The 26,327-nt window shown below is 35.3% G+C and overlaps 1 protein-coding gene across 2 annotated transcripts in view; it reads left to right on the forward strand.

The window, feature by feature from the left end:
- The first annotated feature begins 10,770 nt into the window (after positions 1-10,770).
- FOLH1B (folate hydrolase 1B) overlaps positions 10,771-26,327 on the forward strand; it is a 62,910-nt gene continuing 47,353 nt past the window's right edge. For both annotated transcript variants that reach the window (XM_045818289.1, XM_045818288.1), the window contains exons 1-4: positions 10,771-10,989; positions 13,214-13,322; positions 20,845-21,031; positions 25,885-25,986. In XM_045818289.1, the coding sequence (XP_045674245.1) occupies positions 10,875-10,989; positions 13,214-13,322; positions 20,845-21,031; positions 25,885-25,986 (513 nt within the window). In that variant the 5' untranslated portion in view covers positions 10,771-10,874. The remainder of the gene's footprint in view (positions 10,990-13,213; positions 13,323-20,844; positions 21,032-25,884; positions 25,987-26,327) is intronic.

A 26,327-nucleotide genomic window follows, 5' to 3' on the forward strand; every position in this document is an offset into this window, starting at 1 on the left:
CTAAGTGTCTATACTGTGGCATTTTTTTCTTTTAAATGTCCTTGGAAGCAGGTTATTAGAAAAAACCTATTCACAATTTTACTTCGAATTTTATTACCAACATTTGGTTGACTGAAATTAGAATTTAAATTCCTTCTTGGCTTCTTTAACTTAGCATAGATATTTTATTCTATCTATAAATCTAACAAATTTTAAGAATAACTATGAGGACTTTTATAATCTTAGTCTTATTTTACACACTTAGTTAATTAAATACTGTTAAACATTTTAAACGGTATTTATACATTTAATTTATTCCATTAATTTTTGGCACTTCAATTATCTGTCTAAAAAACCTTCTCAATACTTAAAATTAATTCTTGTAAGTCTATAAATTAAATTTATAATTACAGGGAATCTTATTTTTTTACAAATTTCAGTCAAACTGCATATAAATACACTAAGTAATTTAAATTTAAGACACAAAAGATAAACTCAATTATTCAATATACAGGTTATATTAGAGTCAAAGCTAACTGAATAGGCCAAATTCACCCAAATATCAGATATCACATTTTTTGAAATATTAAATATGAATAAATTTCTCACACTTAATGGATTCAATTACCTATATATTTCTGTGTTTAAATCTAAATATTTAAAGGTAAAAATATGCTTCCCTGGCTAGTGTGACTCAGTGGATTGAGTGTTGGACTGCAAACCAAATGGTCACTGGTTCGATTCCCAATCAGGGCACATGCCTGGGTGTCGGGCCAGGTCTCCAGCAGGGGGCGCTCAAGTGACAACCACACATTGATATTTCTTTCCCTCTCTTTCTCCCTCTTCCGTTCTCTAAAAATAAAGAAATAAAATATTTAAAAAATATATTTGTTCACACAGGGAAACATCTGTGTCATCACAGAGTCTTCAAGGACACTCTCTTAGATGTTTGAAATTTGGATATTTACCGGAGATACTGACAGCTATGCCTGTGACACAGGCATCAACTCACTATATCAACTCACTAAATAGTCTTGCAGGTTTTAGATTCCATGCTAGGGTTTAGATACTACCTAATTCTTTTCACAAGGCTCTGCAATCTTGCTTAAGTAGTTAAATCATTGGATTTGATTTTCTTTAGTCCTTAATGATATTTAAAATATCTTCCTAGATAGGTCTAAATACTTCTGATCTTCATGGAAAAACTACATTCTTGTCATGGTCTTTCTATTTGGCAGGAATAGCTGTTTTATGGGTCTAGATAACTCTCATGGTTATACAGTTTTACTAAGTTCAGTTATTTCAGAGAAAGAGAGAGAGAGAGAATTGGCCACTGCCTTGAGAAGAGAGTTTTCTTTTTTTTTTTTAAGAGATGTGCCCATTTATTTATTTTTTTATTTTTTTAAGATTTTATTTACTTATTTTTAGAGAGAGAAGGGAAGGAGATAGATAGAGAGAGAGAAACTTCAATGTGTGGTTGCTGGGGGTTATGGCCTGCAACCCAGGCATGTACCCTGGCTGGGAATCGAACCTAGGACACTTTGGTTCCCAGCCCGCGCTCAATCCACTGAGCTATGCCAGCCAGGGCGAGAAGAGAGTTTTCTATGGAGTGCTTAGGATTATAGAAGAGGTAAAACTGAACAGTTCACCTATAATTACATATGTGAGTAACTGAGATAGATTTAAAACCAAGTATGTATGTTTTTAAAGTCACAACTTTGAAAAGATATACTTGTATGTGTAAATCTTTGTCTTTTCAACATTTGTTGTTTATTTTTATTAGATGAATACCCTAAATGAGTCTAAGATTTAGTGTTTTAGAACCTAAATTTTTATTAATTTGGACCTTTTAGCCATCTACTATTTTTATTCTAGTAAATATTTAATGTGTGAGCTACGTTTTAACAGTTTAAGTGCACATAAAGTATTGTTATTTATACTTTACACTATTACCTATAGGCATAATGTTGTGTACCAGATACCTAGAGCTTGTTTATCTTGCATAACTGAAATTTTATAGCCCTGAAGTGACTCCCTGGTAACCACCATTCTATCCTTTGCTTCTATGAGTTTGACTATTTAAATGCTATATGTAATTAGAAGCATGCACTATTTTCCCTTCTGTGATTAGCTTATTTCACTCAGCATAATGTCCTCATGGTTCATCTTGGTCTTGTTGTGTCACATATAGCAGGACTTCCTTCTTTTTTTAAAGATAAACAATATTCCATGTATGTATGTACCACATTGGGATGGACATTTAGGTTGTTCCCATATCCTGGCTATTGTGAACAGGGCTGCAATGAACCTGGAATACTAAGGTATCTGAAATCCTGCTTTCAATTCTTTGGGATAAATACCCAGAAGTGGAACTGCTGAATCAATCATACAGTGGTTCTTATTAAGTTTTCGAGGAACTTTCAACCTATCTTCCATAGAGGCTAGAACATTTTCCATTCCCACCAACAGTGTAGAAGGGTTCCAATTATATATTTTTTTAAGTAAAGAACAACAGAGATTGTAGCTTTCAGTTTCTAGTTTGGAATAAATAGTGAATGAAACATGTCTCCAATTCATATTGCCCTTTCCCCCAAGACAGTGTCATTTTAATTGAAATTTCAGTTTACTGTTCCCCATATTCTTTCAAGAGCTTTGAAGAAGATATTACTTTAGAAACATGCTAACTCAATTTCCTTCAGTTCAGTCCTTAATAGTACATATTTCTCAGAATTCCAACTAGGGACCTTCAAAACTATGACCTTTCTTATATTTCTGTCCATTCATCACTGAGTACTTACTTTTATATTCCAAGCAAATTGCAACCATTTTCACTTTACCCCTTACAAATCATACCCATCTTGCTTGTTAGCACACTAAAATGACTAAAATTCTATGATTATTCTACTATGTGTGGAATAAAAAGGCCCTTTCTACTTCATTATGCTTTTTATTTTTTAAGTTCTTAAGAGCCACTGTTTCCTTTTAAATGTTTATTCATGACAAAATTTCCAGTGCTACTTTCCAGGACAGATTTCATCTTTATTCAACATGTTAAGTTTTGCCCTGGATGGTGTGGCTCAGTGGATTGAGCACCAGTCTGCTAACCAAAAGGTTGCCTGTTCGGTTCCCAGTCAGGGCATGTGCTTGGGTTGCAGGACAGGTCCCCAGTTGGGGGCACATGAGAGACAATGAATCGATCTTCCTCTCCCTCTCTTTCTCCCTCCTTTCCCCTTCTCTAAAAATAAATTTAAAAATCTTTCAAAAAATATTAAATTTTTATAAAAATCAGATAACACATAGGAATTTTTGGTAAGCTTAGAAGTGAAAATTGTTTTTCACATATATTATTTAAAATATTTTACAAAAAAGATATTGAAATAATAAAGGTGATAACTTGTGCACTGATATAAAAGTTTACATAATTGAGTAAACAAAAAAATTTAAAATTTTTGGCATAACTATATATAAAAATGTGTACAAAACAAAAAGAAAAAAGCAGAATACACAGTTAAAAAATGGACAAAACACTTGAACAGTCACTCTAAAAACATAGAAATCCAAATGCACAGCAAACATGAGAAAATCTGCTACATTTTATTAGTCATAAGGAAAATAAAATTTATTTAGCAAGGATATGAAGGAACTGGAATTTCACAAACACTTCTGGTAAGAGTGGTACATAAAAACTAGACCCATGTTCTAAAGCTAAACATAAATATACCTGTGACTTCCAGATAAATAACCATAGAAATAAATACATATGATCTCCAAGAGATATGCACAAGAATCTTCACTGAAGCACAATTTCTAATAGCTAAGACATGAAAACAATCTAGATGTCTATCAAGAAGAGAATATATAAATATTAATAAATTGTGGCACATTTGTACAATTGGTTAGTCCATAGTACTGAGAATGAATGAATTATTCCTACATGGAAAAATATGGTCCAGTGGTATTAGGAAGTCTGCCCCAACCAGGTTATAAGAGGGAATTATGGGTATCTCTTTCCAACTGCACATTCAGTTATATCATGTTATTAGTTTGAAATCTGCCACAGTGGGAGTACTTGAATCACGGAAGTCAGAAAGTGCTGTAAGTGAGGGCTTTTTCCATCCTCGGCAGAGGCAATTTACTAGCACACCACTGAAGGTATCTCACAAACATAATTCTGAGTGAAAGAATTATGTCTTCTATATATATTATATATATATATATATATTACATATACACACATATACATGTATACATATATATTGTTAATATAACAATATAGCCATTATTAATATAACAAGAACATTTTGTTCTACGCTGATATAACCTAGCAGTCAAAGTGAGTGGGCTGGAATGCTCATATGTGAACAATGTTGACTTCACTGTACCAGCCAGTAGGAGCAGTAGATGCTGTTGAGTGAGCATGTGTACTGTGTGGCCATCGAATTCAAAATGACTGAGCAAATAGAGCAATGAATCTGCATATTTTGCATTAAGCTTGAACATTCCTCCATGGAAACTGTTCAGATGATTCAGAAGGTTTTCTGGAATGATGCAATGAGTGCAGTACAAATAAAAGCATGGCACAAATGCTTCAAAGATAGTCGAGAATGTGTTGAAAGTGATCCACATTCTAGAAGGCCTGCAACAAGCAGAACACCTGAGAATGTTGAACATGTATGGACTGCAATCAACAAAGATCAGCAACTGACAGTGAGAGAACTAGAAGCTGATTGGGGATTTCAAAAGCCACTGTGTCCGAGATTTTAATTCAGGATCTTGGCATGAAACATGTCATGACAAAATTCGTTCCATGGTTTCTGCTACCAGAGCAGAAGAAACATCGTGCTGCAGTTTTAATGACTTGATTCAAATCATTACCAATGAGCCAGATTTCCTCAAGGTGATAACCAGAGATGAATTGTGGGTCTATGGCTGTGATCCAGAAGTAAAGGCCCAGTTGTCCCAATGGAAGTCGCCTAATTCTCCATAGCCAAAGAAGGCACAGCAAATTCATGGCAAGATAAAGGCCATGTTATCTGTTTTATTTTGTTTTGTTTTGCTTGTTTTGTTTGATTGGGAAGGTGTTGTCCATCACCAGTATGCCCCTCCAGGTCAAACAATTAATAAGGAGTACCACCTCAATGTTCTTCCTCAGTTGAGAGATGCTATATGATGAAAAGGGCCACAACTATAGGCAACTAGTGACTGGCAGCTTCATCACGACTACACACCAACTCATCAATCATGCCTCCTGAAGAGTCTTTTAGCAAAACATCTAATCACCCAGGTGACTCAGCCCCAGCTACAGCCCAGATTTGGCACCCTGAGACTTCTGGCTTTTCCCAAAACTAAATCACCTTTGAAAAGGAAGAGACTTCAGACCATTGGTGAGATTCAGGAAAATACAACATGGTAACTGATGGCAATTTCAACAAAGTATTTTGCAGAGTGTTTTTGAACAATGTAAGAGATTCTGGAAGAACTGTGTGAGGTCCCAAGGTGCCTACTTTGAAGGGGACTGAGGCATCATTGTCTTATGTACAATGTTTCTTGTATATTGTATCTTCTTCAATGTCTATTTTTCATAGTGCGTGGCTGGATGCTTTCTGGACAGACCTCATATAATATATAATTCCATTTATAGAAATTTCAAACACAGACAACACTAAACATTGGTGTTAGAAGTCAGAAGAGGGGAATAGTGGGGATCCTTTAGTGTGAATGGTAGTGAAGTAAAGAGGACTGAGGACACCCTCTGGAGTTTGTGGTGATATTTTGTTTTTGATCTTGATGATGAATTACTAGTGTTTTCACTTGGTAAAAATTTATCCGGTTGTAGTTATGACTTGTGTACTTTTCTGAATGTATGCGCACATTAATTAAAAGCTTTTTTAAAATTAAAAGCATAATGTGATCTCATTTTGTATTTTTTAAGTACTGTATGTACTTTAGATTAGTACCAAATGTTTACAGTATGGATATACCCCTGGAGGGTGATACAGTGTGGCAAGGGAGAGAGGAGAGTGAAAGTTTACTTGAGCTTCTTACTTCCTGTACTTCTATATACATTTATTAAAATAATAAGTTTTTTTAGTAATAAAAATTAAGAGCAAAACCACTGCATTTTACTTAGAGATTACAAACGTTTTTTTCCATGATAAATGTCCTATTACTATCTCATTCCATCATTAGATTGGAAAAAGTATTGCTAAGTTTTTCATTTCTCAAAATTCTAAATTAAAATAAAAAAGCTTGTATACAAAGATTTCCCCAATGTAGGTCAAGTTAACATAAGAAGAATGGGAATTAATTACTCTGAATGAATAGAATTTAAATAAATCATTAAGAAATATTCCCATTTATGACCCTATCTAGTTGTTTAAACCATTTTTCTTGATTTATAATTTATATACAAAAAAGTGCACAGATTTTAAAAGTATAGTCCAAAGAGTTTGACAAATGCATATGCCCATATAACCACCCTCCAATTTAAAAAGATTAAAAATTCAAAGAAAATGTATATATGCATGTATGTAATAACTTAGACAAGTTAGAGTTCTTTTCTTCCTGCATGTGTCATTTACTGTATAATTTAGAGTTCAAGAATGCTGTGTTTATAATTTAAGTAGAATTCAGAAAATATTGAAGTGTTTTTTCCTTAAGAAAGTATTTTTTTAAAAAATGCACATGTATTCAAGGCTGGGGATAAAAATAGCTAAAATAATTTATAATGTTTTCTCTTGAACGGATCCCAGAAATGAGTATAGTGCTCATTAGTTTGGTTCATGTCTGTACAAAGACAGGTTCATCTTATCCCCATTGCCATTTCTACTGACATGATCGCTTTCTACTTGTGAAAAAAATCTTAGTGTTGTGCAGAGAATACCTAACTTTTATTCTTTGGAATGTATTTATTTACCGTTTTTATATGAATAAGTTTTCTTTAACTTTATGTTACCATAATAATAATGCATTGGCTTTAAACACAAGAGATTTCTGGGTACATTTTTGTCTACTTAAAATGATTTCATCAAATAAGATAATGATTTTATATGATTTTTTTTGAAATATGGAATGACTATGTTTGTCATTCATTCAGGTATCTAAATGCCAGACATTTTTGCTAAACTTTTTAAATCACTATGTGCAAATAGAACTTTTGTTATTCCTATTTTATAGATGAGTAAACAGAATTAGCAAAGCTAAATAAATTACATAAAAGTATATGACAGGGAAATTAATGGAGAATGCTGTTAAATGACACTTTAAAATGTAGTCAGCCTACAGGGCTTTGTTTAAAAATTTAGAATCATTATATAGTTCACAGGAATCCACATATAATTTCTGAGTTGGGAAATTAAAAATAGAGAGAGTAGAGACCTTAGAAAATTAATCTGACAAGTGTCTGTTTTAGCTCTCAAGCCTTCTTCCATCTGAGTTCACAAGAAAATACTAGTATTCTTGGTCAACACTGTTTTAAGTCATTTCATCCTAACAGGGTTAGATTACATATAGTCTCTCCAAGGCTGGTTAGCCTATATAACTATTTTTATGACTTACATATATGGTAGCCCTCCCTTATCTGCAGGGGGTATGTTCCAAGACCCCCAGTAGATGCCTGAAACGACAGATAGTACTAAATCCTACCTACGCTGTGTTTTCCTATACACACATACCAATGATAAAGTTTAATTTATAAATTAGGCAGGGTAAAAAATTAACAACTAATAATAAAACCACAATTACAACAATGCACTGTAATAAGAGTTATGTGAATGTGGTCTCTCTCTCTCTCTCTCTCAAAATGTTTTATTGTACTGTACTCAGCCTTTTTTGTGATGGTGTTAGACAGTACAATGCCCACATGAGGAAATGAAGTGAGGTAATGACATAGCATGGTGACATAGCATTAGACAACTACTGGACTTCTGAAGATTTATCAGCAGGATCATCAAGCATGACAGACTATGCCTTGCCTTCTACCCACAAATTTAATGTCTTTTCCATCCCAAATAATCACTTATCTTGCACTGTGGCCATAATTTTTGCAGTTTGAGGTTCAGACGCGAAACTAGCAAAAATTTCTTTTTCCTTCTTCCCAACTTCACTAGTAGAAGACTGTTCTTACCGGTGGAACGTAGCAACCTCAGCATACAACTTTTCTTTCTTTCCTTATTAAGCTAAGAATGCTCAACTTTTTACATAAAAGAAGCACTTTATGGCTTCCTTTTGTTAATCCAAGTTGCCAGCATCACTATAACCTAGCCCGATACTGTGTGGTAAATACATAAAATAATGATTCACATCTGAAGTGAGACTGAGCAGGATGTCCCAAGGTTTCATCACGAAATTCAGAATAGCAGTAAGCTAATGAATTTTTTATTTCTGGAATTTTTCATACTGAAACTACAGAAAATAAGCCTGTAGAAAGCTAAACCATGAATAAGGGGAGCGGTGAGGGGAGGATTTACTGTAGTCAATTCTCGCCAGGCACAGGTGGGGGCCAAATAGCTACTCCCCACTGAGCATCTGCTCCTCAAACACTGCAGTTTCAGAGTCAGGAGTCCCAGCTTAAGCAAAAAAATATTTTTTGGTGTTTCTATGACCCAGCCCAGTACTTGGGCCAAGGTGATAATTAAGAAATGCTTTCTAGACTAATGATTTACACAAGTACATACTAGTAAAGAACAAAAATGCTCTCTCTCATTACTGCATTAAATACTTTCATTTTGCACCATATGGTTCTAGTGTTTAAAGAATTTTGTAACTAGGTAATAACTTTTCATCATCTGGTATTTACTATACAATTCATTCATTTAAAAGTATTTATTGCATAACCATTGAGTACCAAGTGCTCTGTCAGACATGATTCCTCCTCTCAGGGAGCTGTTGAGATTCTGTAAAAGCTGAGGGCTGACTAGTAGTAGCAAAGGCAAGAAAGTATATTATTATCTTTCCCTTATTTAATATTTCTATTCTGAATCTACCATTTTCTGCCTGTAGAGAGGAAGGTGATTGTCAGGTCATATTTTACTTTATCTACCTACAAAGTAGTACCAGATTTTTTTCTGTATATGGCACCATGAAATATTTCAGGATGTTCTTCCAGCAGGATCTATTGAGGTTAACATGAAGTATTAAGTATGGACAATGGGCCCATAATGCTCTCCTGAACACAAGCTATTGTTGTTCTTTTGGTTTATAATCTCTGCTTTCTGGTACTGTTATTTATCTTTTTATTTAGGCCCTGTCTTCCCACTTTGACTAAAGTTCTTCAATAACAGTAATTATTTCTTATACCTCCTAATTGTGTCATTGCTTAGCATATTATTATTATTTCAAAGAATGTTTTTGTATGCTAGGCATTATGTAACTCTGGAAAATAGACAGGAATAAGATAGGTCTCTAGCATCAAGATATTTAAAATCTGAAAGGAAGTAAAAGTAGCATATGTTAAAAGAGTGATAACAATTAAACTTAAAGAAAACTAAGGATCAGTGTATTAGTATCAGAGAATGACTAAATACCTGTCAGATCTTATAAAAAGGATTCCACCCCCCCCAACCATTGGAACTAACATTCCAATGGGGAGGATATACTATTTATAACTAATTAATATCATTAGCACATTCTATATGGTAGGCAATGTGCTATGCATTTTACATAAATTATTTCATGTAATTATCAAGACTTTTCCAAAAAGAATTAAAAGTATGTAATGTGTGGTTATGCAAGCAACACTAGGTTTTTCTGTTGTCACTTCCATCATTTCTTTTATACAGGAGGTGACTAAGGACTAGTGTGGTTGATTAATCCCTTCCCTTGGGGTGGGGGGAAGGCTGGCGCATGTTTGCCCTTCTTCAACTATTGAGGAAAGATGGTAGATGATGTTTCATGTGAGGACTTGGAGAATAATCCAAAACCCAGTGGGATACTGTCTTGTTTCTCTTGATTATGATATTTATTATCCTACAATGTAACTGCGTTCACTTGTATATCTTCCCAGATACTGTAATCCTTTTTGAAGCGAGGGACTTTATTTTACACATAATTGTACCCATAATTCCTGGTACAGAATAACTATTTAATAAATACACTTTCAATGAACGAATGAAAGCTTGAACTGGAAAACTTGCCTTCAGCAGGTTCCAATATCGTTTCTTTAAAAATGGCTCAAAGGGTGGGGGTGGGGATGATTCCTTAAACATTTATTAAAATCAGCGACATTCATTAGGAGAAAGAGCACAGTGGCAATTCACATGGACACCACCTCCTCCTTGGTTATCCAACAGAGTGTCAGAACAGAACACCACTTTTTTCTACTTGACTTTACTCATTATAGTGCTATAAACTATTTCATAGGATTTCGGACTGAAAAAAAAAAAGCACTTGAGAGATCATTTAGTCTAGTCCACCAACTAGCCTGGAGTAAGGTCCGTTCATAGTTTCCTGGACAGACAAAAGGGAAGCATTTTATTTAATTACCCTGGTGATCCTCCTTGGTCCTCTTTTTGCGAGTCAGATTTTGGTTTGGCAGTGAAGAAAGGAGAACAGCTTCTTTTTCCTTCCTTTTCTTCCTTTATTAGCTTTCATTTTTAAATAATCAAGAACTAGAACTTTTCAATATGAACTTTTTTAAAGCGTTTCTTTAAAGGAGCAGGGTCCCACCCTCCGTCTTCCCCCTTCGCGACAGCAATTGCCTCCCTCTCTCTGGGATTGGTGGAGAAGGGCTAGAAATAACTTCAGGGCGGAGAAACTAGACTCTGGACTGAGAGTGGACTCCAGCGCGCAGGGCAGTACCATCCTCGCAGCCCCAGGCGGAGGGAGCCCTTGGCTCTCAGTGGGGTCGCAGCAGAGGCTCTGGTCCCAGGAAGCCCCCCCCAACCCCGCCCCGCAAGATGTGGAATCCCCTTCACGAAACCGACTGGACCTTTGTTGCTCGGCGCCGCACGCGCTGGCTCTGCGCTGGGGCCCTGCTGGCCGCCGGACTCTTCATCTTTGGCTTCCTCCTCGGTAGGGGCGCTCCCGCCAAGCACATCCCGGAGCCTGCCAGGCAGTTCCACGCTTTGCTGGAATTGCCGGCCATCCACGATGTAGGGCTCCGGGGAGTGTGGTTTGGTTTGGGGGAACTAGGTGGGGGTTGCTGGGGGTGGTTCACGGTTGGGTTCAGGACAAGCTATTGTAGGACAGTCACCCAGAGTAAAGAGTAGATGGGAGAGACCCTGAAACTGGACTTCCAATAGTCCCCCCGCTGGAGCCCTTGGAAACTGGTACTTTTTAGGGCGAGCAGCAAGTCTCTGGACAGTTGAACCAGGTCTTTCAGGTTGCTTTGCATGAAATGACTCACCTGTTTGGGGTCTGGGTCTACTCGTGCCTGGAGCTGCTGCTGTGTGCAGTAGGTAGACATCAGGGCATTGCCTCAGAGGAGCACTTTTCTCCTTCTTTCGTCCTTGGGAGTAAATAATAGAGAAACACCTGGGAACTCGCTGACATTATTGTCAGCTCTCTGAAGAGATCGTTATACACAGTTCCTTTGCATTGTTGTCCCGTGTACCCATTTGCAGACTTAACCCAACTCGTTAAGAAAACCAGGGGCAGTGGAGACAATCACAGACTTAAATATTAATTTTGACTCTGCCACTTCTTCGTGGCCTTGAACAAGTTACCCAGCCTGTTTTAGTCTCATTTTCCCAATCTATATGATGGCGATAACATCTGCAATTTGGTGGGAATAGTAAGTAAAATAGCAGCTAAAGGTCCCAGCACACAATTAGGGTATGGGAGCTTTTCTATACTCCTTCTTGATAAGGAGACACTTCTCATTGGGCGTTAATGCGCAGGACTAGCCTAAGGTATTGCCAGGTAGTTTGTCTGTGTTCTGAACTCTGGATTCCCTTTCTGGGATATAGAAAACCAGAGCATAGACCTTAGGGCAGTAAAAAAACTTCTGAGCCACACTCTGCTCATACTAACATGTGGTTACTAGTAACTGCCTAGGGTTGTTGTAGGGCTTAAATGAGATAGGTGCTCAATAAGGACACACTTCAAATTAAGTTTCAACTTATCAACTGTAAAAAACGGCAAGATTGGTGTGGGAATTAAAATCTGCATTTCTTCAGGGCATTTTATTCCTAATTTAGACCTCAGCAGCATCCTGGTATTCACTGCTCAGTGGCTAACACAGAACAGGTTCTTTGTTAATGCTTGTTTATTCTTCCCTAGAATTGTCTGCTCTCCCCTCCCCCACAGGCTTCCCTCCTCTTCACCCTGTTCATTCTCCAGACCTCAGTTCAAGCATTTAATCCTCCGTGTGTCCTCCCCAGGTCCCACAGGCTAATCCTTTGTTTTGCGTACAGGTGGGACTGTGTTTCTATTCGCTGCCAACCATTTATTTCAGTATGCCTCTGTGTGCACGCATGTGATTAATAACTGGAAAGTTCCATGAAGTCTGGCTGGATGCTGATTTTGGTAACCATTTTATGCCCGGATCATATCATTTCTCTAAATAAATCCTGTAATCATGCCCCTCTCCCTCAGTTTAAAAGCCAAGCACAAGGGCTTACTTCTGTGTTATCTTGCTATCCCCATTGCCTCTGGCCTGTGTGCACTGGGCGTCTTGCAGTGATGTTGGGTAAATTATAGTTTGCTATAGCTTTCTGAGGTTGAACTTATCAAGCCTACTTCAACTGGAAACAAACTCTCAGCATATTTTCTTTTAGTTTCAGAGACAGAACAAATTATAGGTCTGAATTTCCTTCAACTCTTTGAAATAACTTATGTACTTGAAGTATATTCATAATTAGTTCATTATAAACATTGATTAAATGCTTATTCTGGATCAGCAGTGAACAGTCCCTGTGGATAAAAGCTTTAAGGAAAAAAAAGGTGGATCTCATTTTTACCTTAATTTTCAAGAGATCCTGTTCATCCCCATTAATTGAAACATTAATTTTAGTGCAGATTTCCTCATGAAACATTCCTTAGAGAAAGAGCAATCATCTTATCAGTGAAAATGAATAAAATATACGTTGCAATTGATTTGTAATTTAAAAGTTCGTGCGCATGATTTTTTTTCTCCAGTAGACATAGGCAATAGAAATTAAATTTTAGAAAATGTCAGTCACTGCTGGAGGTCATTGGTAACTTATATTTTATATATGATAGAGATAGCAATAAGAAGAATTAGAGCCTGTCTGTGAGCTGACTTCTCACACCTATATTCATGTGTATTCCACAGGATGGTTTATAAAATCCTCCAATGAAGCTACTAGCATTGTTCCACAGCATAACGTGAAGAAGGCATTTCTGGATGAATTGAAAGCTGAGAACATCAAAAAGTTCTTATAGTAAGTATATACTTGAAAGTTCACATGGAGAATTTGTTGGAAAACTTTATTCTGTTTCGAAGTTTTGATCCAATATTTCATATACAGGAACTGACATTTATTTATTTATTTGTTTGTTTATTTAGTTTCATTTGTTGAAGATCTTGTGTCACATTTTATATGGATAGAATTATATATTTCATCTGAACTTTACCAATAGAGATGTTTTAAAGCAGAAATCAGCAAACTCTGTGTAAAGGGCCTGCTTTTGCCGGCCAGCTGATCTCTGTCACAACTACTCAGCTCTGATATTGTAGCACAGAAGAAGCCATAGAAAATGCATAAAGGAATAAGTTTGGCCATTTTGATAAAACTTTATTTATGGATGCTAAAATTTGAATTTTATATAACTATGTCACAAAATATCTCTCTTGATTTTTTTACCTGTTGAAATGTGATAACCATTGTTAGCTGTGGACTATATAAAACCAGGGAATGTGTTGGATTCGGTCAGTGGAATTTATTTTCCTGTCTCCTGTTTTAGAAGAAGATAGTATATTTTGGCCAAAGGAATAAACTTGGACTTTGGAGTCTGTCATACTTGAGTTTAAATTTCATCTTTGCTCATTGATAGCAAAGTAACTTTGAGTGAATAGTTAATCTTCCTGAGCCCTCCTTTCTACATCTATAAAATAAGGACAATGATACCGCTGTGATGAGGGTGAACTTAGAGAGCATGTGTGTGACATAGTTTACAGTCTAGTTCCCTATTTTCTGAAATAGCTGTCTCTGGTGTAGAGCCAAAGAGGTAAATAAATAAATTTAAAAACTATTTGCAAAGCAACTAAAAAAAAAACATTTGTATGGAATGATTATATATAATCTATTAGAATATTTAGCTTTTCAAAGCATAAAGTCCCATTTTTTAAAAAGAAATTTGCTTAGTGCATGTGTCCAAAAATACTTAGTGATTGAAAGATTCTTTAGTGAATACATGTTATAATTTTATAAAAAGGACAGTTTTACATCTCTATACATATATGCATAAATGTGTATATACATAATCATATAAACACACGTCTGTATTAATTGTGAGAAAATTAAAACTATGAATAAAAATTTACTGGGGTACCTCTCAGGTCTTTGGAAGGGCCATTTTAACTGAGGGACCCTGAAGCTTAAACTTTGGAAATCCCTCCCCTGACACTTGCTCTTTCGCTATAAGTAGATATAATAGATACCATGATAAAGGAGGTCTGGCAAGATTTAATATTTGCTCTTGGAGCTGCTGCTATTCCTGCTTCTTTCCTCCTTTCCAAACCTGTGGCATGGACTGAGTAGTGAAAAAAAAAAAAAGAACACCTCTTGTTTATTTCTTTTTGGACCCTTGAACAAGATTGAAGCAGTCAGCTTCTTGCTTATTCTCTGTGGTTCCTGGCCAAGCTGCTCCAACTGCTCAGAATTGAAGGATGTTTATCATTAACACACAAAAGAGAAAGATTAAGAGAACCCCACTCATCCTTGCAAGGACTGCAGAATTTCCAAAAGCCTTCTGAACTCTCCAGATTTCTAATTTGCCAATATAAATTGTTACAGATTTTGAATACTTTATAAATTATTACTATTTGTTTAAAAAATTGATCATCTTGAAGCATCCACAAAGATTGTGACATACTTCTCAATGATTAAATCAATAAAAAATGCCAAATCTGCTGTTTAATATCAGCTATCTAATTGAGCCTCAAATCTTTGAGAACTAGTGAGGTGGCTATAGTCTCACCATGTATAGATGAGAAATTTAAGACATGGCCAGGGTTATAAAAGTTACTGACAAAACTTGTAATATACCACTTAATCTGATTTTATGCCAATTTATTTATCATAAAAAGTAGTCTTTTCTTCTACTTATCTTTTTTTAGGATCAGCTTTGTTCCAAATGAGTGGGTTCACACTTGATCATAGCACATGGCTGAATCCTAGTTGGTACATACCAACAAATTTCACTCATTATAGCAAATTCTGATAAAGTCAGGCTCTCTTTCTCTCTCTCTCTCTCTCTCTTTTTCCTGAGCATGTTCAAGACCCCCATAACAACTCTTCTCACTTGTTGGGACTGAGTTCTATCTGTGACTTCAGGAAAAAAGCATAATCTACATCCACTTCAGTTATGTCATAGTCTGTGATCTGTGTATTATAATAGAGAAGAAAATAGCAGCATGTTTGCTGTTTGGCTGAAGGTAGGTCTACACTGATGAAGGACTAGATAGACTTCTCAGTTGCCTCTTAAAATGGTGTTCTTTTCCCAGAATAAATAAAAGAAAGGAAATAATGAAGATTAGAGCAAAAATAAATGACATAAGGACTAAAAAAATACTAAAGATCAGTGAAACTGGGAAATGGTCCTTTGAAAAGGTAAACAAGATTGATGAACCTTAAACCACACTCATCTAGAAAAAGAGAGAGAGGACCCAAATAAATAAAATCAGAAACAACAGAAAAATAATAACTGACACCACAGTAATACAAAGGATTGTAAGAAAATACTATGAATAACTATATTCTAACAAATTGGATGACCTGGGCAAAGTGGATAAATTCCTAGAAACATACCATCTTTCAAAACTAATTCAGGAAGAATCAGAAAACCTGCTAGACCAGTTACAACCAATGAAATCAAAGCAGTAGTGAAAATAAACAAACAAACCAAAAAAACACTTCCAGCAAACAAAAGTCTTCACATGGCTTCACAGACAAAGTTTACCAAATATTCAAAGAAGAACTAATACTTATCCTTAAACTATTCTAAAAAATTCAAGAGGAAGAAGACTCCTAAGCTCTTTTGATGAGGCCAGTATTATCCTAATTCCAAAATTAGATAAAGACACTACAAAGAAAAAATCATAGTTTAATATCCCTGATTAAGATAGATGTTGAAATCCTCAAAAAAATATTAGCAAACTGGATCCAGCAAAACTTTAAAAAGTTCATACACCATGATCAGGTGGGGTTTATTCTTGGGATGCAAGGTTGGTACAACATTCACAAATCAACGGACATGATAGTTCACAAACAAAATGAAGGATAAAAATCACATTATCATATCAATATATGTAGAAAAAACATTTGATAAAATAAAGCACCCATTTATGTTAAAAAGGTTAAGCAAAGTGGGAATAGAGAGATCATACCTCAACATAATAAAGCCCGCATATGACAAACCATAGCCAACATAATACTCAGTGGGCAAAAACTAAAAAGTGTTTTTTTTTTTTTTAAGATAGGGAACAATATAGGGATGTCTGCTTTCACCACTCTTAGTCAGCATTGTACTGGAAGTACTAGCCACAGAATTCAGACAAGGAGAATGAAGGGCATCCAAATTGGAATAAAAGAAGCAAAACTATTGTTCATAGAGGACATATTTTATATAGAAAACTCTAAATAGATTCCACCAAAAACTACTAGATCTTACAAAATAAATTTGCAAAGTAGCAGGATACAAAATTAATATTTGGAAATCAGCGGCATTTTTAAAAAAGATTTTATTTATTTTCAGAGAAAGGGGAAGGGAGGAAAAGGAGAAGGGGAGAAACACCAATCAGTTCCCTCTCACACACCCCCAACCAGGAACCAGCCTGCAAACCAGGCATGTGCCATGACTGGGAATTGAACCCACAGGCCGGTACTCAATCCACTGTGCTACACCAGCCAAGGCATGAAATCAGTGGCATTTTTATACACTAATAATGAACTATCAGAAAGAGAAATGAAAAAAAAATCCCATTTACTATTTTAACAACCAACAAAATACGGCACTTTGAAATACATTTAACCAAGGTGTTAAAAGACCTATACTTGAAAAATTGTAAGATACTAAAGAAAGAAATTGAGGATATAAATAAGTAGGACATATACTGTGTTCATGGATAGGAAAATTAACATTAAAATGTCCATACTACTCAAAACAATCTATGGATTCAATGCAATTCTTATTAGAATATCTATGGCATATATCAGAGATCTAGAACGAATATTCCAAAAATTTAAATGGACCCACAAAAAACCCCAAATAGCCTCAACAATCTTAAGAAAGAAAAACAAAGTGGGAGGTATTACTACCTCATTTCAAACTATACTAGAAGGCTATAGTAATCAAAACAGCATGGTACTGGCACAAGAACGGGCATCTTGATCAGTGGAACAGAATAGAGAGCCCAGGAATAAACCCACACCTTTGTGGTCAGTTAATATTTGACAAAGGAGGCAGGAAATACAATAAGGTAAAGACCGTCTCTTCAATAAACTGTGCTGGGAAAATTGCAGAGATTCATGCAAAAAAGAAAGAAAAGCTAGATCACCAGCTTACGTCATACACAATAATAAACTCAAAATGTAAATTGCCAAACCATAAAAATCCTAGAAGAGACCACAAGCAGTAAAATTTCAGACATTTCTAGTAGCAATATTTTTTCAGACTTACCACCTCAGGCAAGGAAAACAAAGGGAAAAAAAACCAAAACAATGGGGCTACATCAAACTGAAAAACTTGCACAGCAAAAGATACCATCAGCAAAATGGAAAGGGAACACACACAGTGGGAGAACATATTTGCCAATGATGCATCTGATAGGGGGTTAATTTCCAAAACTTGTAAAGAACTTGTACAACTAAACACTGAGAAGACAACGCAATTGAAAAATTGGCAAAGGACTGAATTGGCACTTTCCAAAGAGGATATAGAAATGGCTAGTAGACATATGAAAAAATGTTTAATGTCGCTAATCATCAGAGAGATGAAAATTGAAATCATAATGACATACCATCTCACACTTGTCAGAATGGCTATCAGCAATATATCAAGAAGCAACAAGTGCTGGCTGGCGAAGATGTGGAGAAAAGGGAAACTTCCTGCACTGTTGGTGGGATGCAGCCACTGTGGAAAGCAGTATAGAGTTTCTTCAAAAAATTAAAAATAAGAGAGCAAGGGGATGAAGGGAGTTAGAAGAGGGTGAGGGGAGGTAGAAGAAGGTAAAGGGAGGATAAATAATGATGGAAGAAGACTTGGGGTGATGAACACACAATACAATATAGAGATAATGTATTATAGAATTGTATAATACAATATAAAACATTATTTTATTAACCAATGTCACCCCAATAAATTCAATAAACAAAAACAGAACTTCCTTTTGACTCATTGATCTCTTTTCTGGGTATATATCTGAAGAAACCTGAAATACTAATTTGAAAGAATATATGCACCTCTATGTTCATTGCAGCATTATTTACAATAGCCAAGATCTGGAAACAGCCCAAGTGCCCATCAGTAGATGAATGGATAAAAAAGCTGTGGTACATTTATACAATGGAATGCTATACTTTTTGTGACAGCATGGATGAATTTGGAGATTATTATGCTCAGTGACATAAGCCAGTCAGAAAAAGACAAATACCATGTGATCTCACTTATATATGAAATCTAATGAACAAAATAAACAGAGAAGCACAATAAAAAATAGGAATATGGATACAATGAACAGACTTACAGCAGTCAGAGGGAAGAAAAGTTGGGGGGCTGTATGACAGGAAGTGAGGGGATTAAACAAAAACATATATATTTATATATATATATAAACCACAGACACAGATAAGAATGTGGTGATAGCCTGCTGGAAAGGGAGGTAGGGAAGATAAGTAGTGGTGGCAAAAGGGAGGGAAAACAGGGATAGAAGGAGACTTTGCTTGGGGTGATGGGTACACAATGCAGTGTGCAGATGATGTCTTGTTGAGTTGTATACTTGAAACCTGTGTGGTTTTGCGAACCAGTGTTACCCCAATAAAGTTAATAAAAATTGTGTTATTTTGTTAATGTATTTTGAAAATATACATTAGAAATCCTATGTAGGTGTTAAGCCCTTAAGAATTTACTGAATGAGGATTTTAATAGTATTTTTATAAATATAATTATCTTATTTTATTAAATACAATTATATTATTAAAATAATAGATAAATTATTTTAACATAATTATAAAAAGTAATCACAGGAACCCTGTCCGGTGTGGCTCAGTTGGTTAGAGCATTATGTCATAAACCAAAGGGTTGTGGGTTCTGTTTCCTGTCAGGGCATGTGCCTAGGTTGTGGGTTTTGTATCCAGTGGGGGAGCATGTGAGAGGCAACTGATCAATGTTTCTCTCCTTCCTTTCCCCTCTCTCTAAAATCAATGAGCATGTCCTCACGTGAGGATAAAAAAAAATAATCAGAGGAAGTTTTAAAACTGAGAGTTATTTTTCTTGGCAATTGATTTTTTAAATAAAAAGTTTAAATATACAGTAGAATTAAACATTTGAAGTTGGAATTGTCATAGCCATGTTTCCTGTTAATTTTTAAAAAGTTGCCGTAAGGATGGAAGTGTGTTGATTTTAGTAAGACATACATACTTAGAGCCAGAAATTCATGAATTTAAGAGATTCATGAGTTAGAAATAAACCAATGTCTTTACATGATATAAGATGCTTTGATGTGTAGAATTTTCTTTTTTCCTTTAAGAAGCTTAAGTTAAAAATACCAATGAGCTTAAATGCTCAGAAAATAACAAATTTTTAGAAGTAAAATATTCAAATCAACAAAAGTACAAGTATTTAGACATATTAAATGAGAAATTAGTTTACTTATGAAAATATATCTAGTAGACAAGATTCTGGCCTAATAATTTAATTGTTAAAGGTATTCCTGGTCAGCCCTAGACAGGTAGCTCAGTTGGTTTGAGTGTCGTCCCCACAGGCCAAGGTTGCAGTTTCGATTCCCAGTCAGGGCACACACAAGAATCAACCAATGAATGCACAAGTAAGTAAAACAACAAATAGATGTCTCTCTCTCTCTCTCTCTCCCCCCCTTCCTCTCTCTCTAAAGAAATCAATAAATAAAAATATTTAAAAAGGTATTCCTGGTCAAACTAATTCTCATCATTGATTTTTAAGTGTGCCTGCTACTATGCATGGTGGATAGAGCAGACAAGGTTCAGTTTCAGCCTGTGTGAATATGTCCAGGTCATTCCTCAGTGAAGACACTTTCATTTACAAGTGGTTTTTAATCAAAAGGTTTCTCACTTGACTATAACTTTCAATATTTAAAAATAAATGTAATTAGCAGTAATTGTTGGCACATCATAGCTTGGTATTTTGGATGAAAATATATCTTTCAAATTATTTTGCACAGTGAAATAAAGACAGGCAATTCCATGGAAGTTCTAAGAGTAGTGGCTCTTAAGAAAAGAATATGACATTTCCCTTACCCAGTATTCAGGGGCATGTCCACAGGGCTGTACATAACAATTCTCTACACTGATCAGATTCTCCAGTTTCCCCTTGAATAAATACAAATTAGAGCATGAAAACTTAAAAATATACTTTGAAAATTGATTTGATGCAGTAATACAACAATTTTCCTTTTTTAATGTATCACATTTTAAAGTATTTATGTAAATCTGCCTCAATTAGTTGTTGATTTGAGATTTCTAACCACTTTCACTTTTTGTTCACCAGTAATTTTACACGGATTCCACATTTAGCAGGAACAGAACGAAACTTCCAGCTTGCAAAGCAAATTCAATCCCAGTGGAAAGATTTTGGCCTGGATTCTGTTGAGTTAGCCCATTATGATGTCCTGTTGTCCTATCCAAATAAGAGTCATCCCAACTACATCTCAATAATTGATGAAAATGGAAATGAGGTAAAAAAAAAGATTAAAAAAGAACTCTCCTTTTCAAACACTTCCTATGAAACAATGTAGTATAACCTCTCTAATTATTGACAGAAATCAATATTATTGAAACTGGTGAATGATGCCTTTAATATTTTATTACAAATATCCACTGACTCATGTCCATGGGTTATGCATAAGTTCATTGGCTTCTCCATTTCCTGTACTATTCTTAACACTCCCCTATTTTGAACCTACCATTTATGCTTCTTAACCCCTATACTTTTTCCCCCATTCTCCCCCTTTCCCTTCCCCATTGATAACCCTCCATATGATCTCTGTATCTATGATTCTGTCCCTGTTGTGGTTTTTTGCTTAGTTTGTTTTTTTTAGATTCAGTTGTTGATAATTATGAATTTATTGTCATTTTAATGTTCATAGTCAATCTTTTTTTTCTTAAGTAAGTCCCTTTAACATTTCATGTAATAATGGCTTGGTGATGCTGAACTCCTTTAGCTTTACCTTGTCTGGGAAGCACTTTATCTGCCCTTCCATTCTAAATGATAGCTTTGCTGGATAGAGTAATGTTGGCTGTGGGCCCATCATTTTGAATACTTCTTGCCAGTCCCTTCTTGCCTGCAAAGTTTCTTTTGAGAAATCAGCTGACAGTCTTATGGGAAGTCCTTTATAGCTAACTCTCTGCTTTTCTCTTGCTGCTTTTAAGATTCTCTCTTTATCTTTAACCTTTGGCATTTTAATTATGATGTGTCTTGGTGTGGTCCTCCTTGGGTCCAAATTGTTTGGGATTCTCTGTGGTTCCTGAACTTGTATGTCTATTTCCTTTACCAAATTAAGAAAGTTTTCTTTCATTATTTTTTCAAATAAGTTTTCAATTTCCTGCTCTTTCTTTTCTCCTTCCGGCATCCCTACAATGCAGATGTTGGTATGTTTGGAGATATTCCAGAGGTTCCTTTTATTATCCTTGTTTTTTTTTTCTTTTTTAATTATTTTTTCTTCTTGCTGTTCTGGTTGATGCTTATTTTTTCCTTATGTTCCAAATTGTTGATTTGAATCCCAGCTTCAACCCCACCACTGTTGGTTTCCTGTAGATTTTTCTGTTTCACTTAGTGTAACCTTCCTTTTTTTCTGGGTCTTTTTTATTTTATTGCCATACTCAGTGATTTCTTTGAGCATCCGGATCACCAGTACTTTGAACTCTGCAACTCATAGGTTGGCTATTTCCATTTCATTTAGTTCTTTTTCTGGTGTTGTGTTCTGTTCTTTCATTTGGGTCATGTTTCTTTGTCTCCTCCATGTGTTTGTTTCTGTATATTAGGTAGAGCTACTTTGACTACTGCCTTAGTAGCATGGCCTATTGCAGAAAAGTCACTTATAAAATGTGTGAGGACAACCAGCTTCACTACTTTGTGGCTCTGTGGAGGTGGGGGGGCTCGGAGTGGGGACAATGTCACCCCCTGGCTTCTGGAGGTTTTCCTGGTGACTGGCAAACTGTTGTCCTGATGCTGAATGCCAGAGAGGTGTGTGTGTGCATATGTTTTTAGTCCATGTTGGCTCTTTATACAGAATCTCCTGAAAATCCAGCAGTTTGTTCTGCTGCTCTAAGCCCCACTGGTTTTTACATCCAGAAGTTAATGGGATTTTATCTTCCTGACACTGGAACCCTCAGCTGTGTGGTCTGACCTGGGGTTAGGATCACTCACTCCCAATGTAACCCTCCAGATTTTTATCTACCACACATGAATGTGGACTCCCCATTCTGCTGCCACCACCTCCCTGTGCCACACCATGCCTTCATGCCTCTCCACCCATCTCTGCTTCTCTGCCCTTCCTACCCATCTGGATGAATGTGGCTTCTTTAAATTCTTGGTCATCAGACTTCTGTACAGCTCAATTTTCTGATGGTTCTGGGTATTATTTGTTTTGAGGTCTAGTTGTCATTTTCTTTCTGTGATTGCACAAGGAGGCAAAGCGTGTTTACCTACACCTCCATCAGGAAGTTCTAGTCTAAATAGTTTACAATCTTATTTGCAAGTTAGGGCACATACTTAAGAAAGAGAAGACAATACAAGTAATTGAGGTACTTCTTAATATGAAATGTGTTTGGTATGAAAACTCAGAACTCATCTTCATTGCTAGTTAGCTTATCTTATTTTTAGAGCTACCGTACTTTACTACAATAACCCCTTTCTATTTAGCTAGCTTCCCCTAGTCTTTTTCCTGGCTGAGGCTTCTAAATTGTAGGTAGTTTCAAGTATGTCCATACAGAGTTTTCAGTGATAAAGCTTGATTATTATTGATAATGTTAAAAATATACATATGCTTAAACCTCTGTCTTGATCTATCAAATTTGGGATTGTCTATGTACAATCAGGAAAATAGCAAACTTTCAGTCCTTTATTCCTTCTTAAACTCCAGTTTTGCCTGTACCTTTGCTTTTGTTTTTGCTATTTTTGCCATTATAAGTATTTATGGAATAAAGGAAAAATAAATACATTATAAGTATATGCATTATATATTATTACTTAAATAACAATAATAATTTTAGTGTTACTAAAATAATGCTTTCATATTATTTTATTTATGGAATTCCTAAAGCTTGTTACGTAATATAAGCACATCATGTAAAAATTTCATTTTGGAGATTTTCCTGAATGGTGTTAGTCACCTAAAGGTTTTTAATATTTTTAAGGTATATCATTAGTTTATATTATTTATATATAATATAATTTTTTTATATATTTATATATTTTTTTTGTTTTCATTTATATTTTAATCCAAGTCACACCTGTACCTGAAGAGTCACATAGCCCTCCACAGTGCCTTGTTTCCTTCCTAATTCCCCCTTCCCTGAGGCAAACACCATTCAACCATGAGCTCTTTTGATATTTACCTCTATTTCCTTAGATACCATGCTTATTATCGCAAGTGTTTCAGATTTAGGCATCATCTTTTGACATTCTGACAATTCAGGTCCATTTTCACCATTCTGTCCTGTTATACAAATGTTCTCTTATTGTCCCCTCATTTCCCAGGGCAGTTTAGTTATTGTGACTATTTGTAGCTGAAATATGTGGTAAATTGTAAACTTTTATTCTCCTGTGCAACACAGAGGAGATCCACATGTCACGGGCAATGGATATGTGTTTTGTAGATTCCATAAATATTTTAAATATATACAGATATGTTCTTTTACCTTTGTTTCTGTAGAGATAACATACTATATAAATTGAACCATATATTGACTTTTTATCATAACAAGTAAATAGATAGAAATTTATAAGCTAAAGTGTTTTAGTTGTGCTCAGAATACCTAATTTGAGGCTATATTAGTGAATTCTGGAACATGAGCAATGTTCACTGGTATGTAGCATACCTTTGAAAGAGTCACCCAAGAAAGCTATTTCCTTGACCTTAAAAAACTTTTGCTAGTTGTTAGAATAACTCATAAACTCACTTTAAAATGTACTTGCTCAGTAGTGCTGTAAAATTGAAGATTAGTATAAAAGCAAATCAAGTGAGACAAGCTTGAATACTGCCTTGGCTGAAAGACTTGCTGATGTAGTGACTTCGTTTCTAGATGGATTTTTATGGCACTTTAGTACATTTTTAAATAATCTTTCCCAATGATTCAGATGAGTTTGCACCCTATGTGGGTCACAGAAAAGTTATAGGGGATATGGAAGATGTGAGGATTTTTGGAGGGTAGTAGTTGATTCAGTGTCATGTTAGGCTCTGTCAGCTTCAGTTAGTACAAAATGCTATCAGCCCAGATTCGCTTTCCAACTCCCATAATCCTTTGTATTACTGTACTGGCCTAATGTTGAAATGAAGTGGTGATGGCAGATATCTTTGACTTGAGGGGAATGCTTTTAATGTTTCATCCTTATTTTTGATATTTGCTGTAACTTTGTTAGATAGGAGTCAAATTTTTTCAGTTTCCAAACTATCAAAAGAAATGAAACTAATAAGATTAACCAATCAAAAAAAAAATAAGAGGAGAAAAAGAAGCATTAGGGGAAGAAAATAAAGAGTATGTCACATAATAAGGAGGTATAAGTAACCTAAGTACTGTATATCAGTAATTATATAATTATAAAATTATGAATTCCCTGAGGCAATTTTTCCCTCTACCATAAGCCATTCCTTTTTTGTAGGACAGATATATTTTTATTTTATTCTTAACCTTAAAGGTTTTTGCTTTCTGAAGACCCATCTTTTGCGCAGAGTTTTCCTGTTGGGCTCTGTTGTTTGATGGGCTCTGGACTTGTCTTTTAGCCCCCTGTCCCTCCCATGGAGGCCCAGGCTTTGATGGATCCAGCTAAGGGAAGGACAGGTTTTAGTGTCATCTCAGAGTTCCTGCTTTCATATTATTTTTTGGGTTTCTGATTCTTTCCTAACCTTTTTCCCCTTAATTCAGGGAAATACTTAAAAAGATAATATTTTATATTTGGTTTAGTGTTTCTAGTTCTTTAGTTCTTTTCAGAGTAAATGTTGTTTATATATCTAGATTCTATCAGATATGGATTCCTCCCAAAATGTAATTTTTTATTGAAGTGCATTTAATATTTAATTTGTTCCTAAGTAATTATCTTTGCACTGTTGTGACTATGAGTACTATACAATGTTACTTTTCATTTGCATAATAAAACTTTTCTCCTAAATAAAAAGCTGGTATTACAGATCCTTTCAGAGACTATAATTTATTCATCTCACTAAAGCCTCCCAGATTCAATGCTAGGTATTTGATAAGTATTCTCAAAATATCATCTACTGACAAAAAAGATAATACATGGTTTTCCTTATTTGATTGTAGTAATCAAACTTTACCTGATTTACTTCTGATTATTGTATTGTTTCCCTAGATTTTCAACACATCATTATTTGAGCCACCTCCTCCAGGATATGAAAATGTTTCAGATGTTGTGCCACCTTTTAGTGCTTTCTCTCCACAAGGAATGCCAGAGGTAAAAATCCAACACAATAAAGTAAAAATAACAAGGAGAACCCCCTCATTCATCCAGGCAATAATTAAGCCTAATACATCCAGGCAATAATTAAGAGGACAATAAAAAGGTTTTTTTATATAAGTCAAAGTCACCTTTTTTCACATTTAATGAACTAGAATTTCTTAATAAGAAAAAGAAATATTTATTATTTTGTGTTTATAATTTGATAAATTTAACTGCAATGAGATACATAAATCCAAAATGTACATTTATTGGCTTGACAGATGCATATACTTGTGCGATTCAAACCCCACCAACATACGGACTATTAACATTACTTACAGAACTACCTTTATGCC

Source organism: Phyllostomus hastatus, unplaced genomic scaffold (genome assembly GCF_019186645.2).
Source record: "Phyllostomus hastatus isolate PE091 unplaced genomic scaffold, TTU_PhHast_1.1 phas_scaffold_317, whole genome shotgun sequence".
NCBI classification, from domain to species: domain Eukaryota; kingdom Metazoa; phylum Chordata; class Mammalia; order Chiroptera; family Phyllostomidae; genus Phyllostomus; species Phyllostomus hastatus.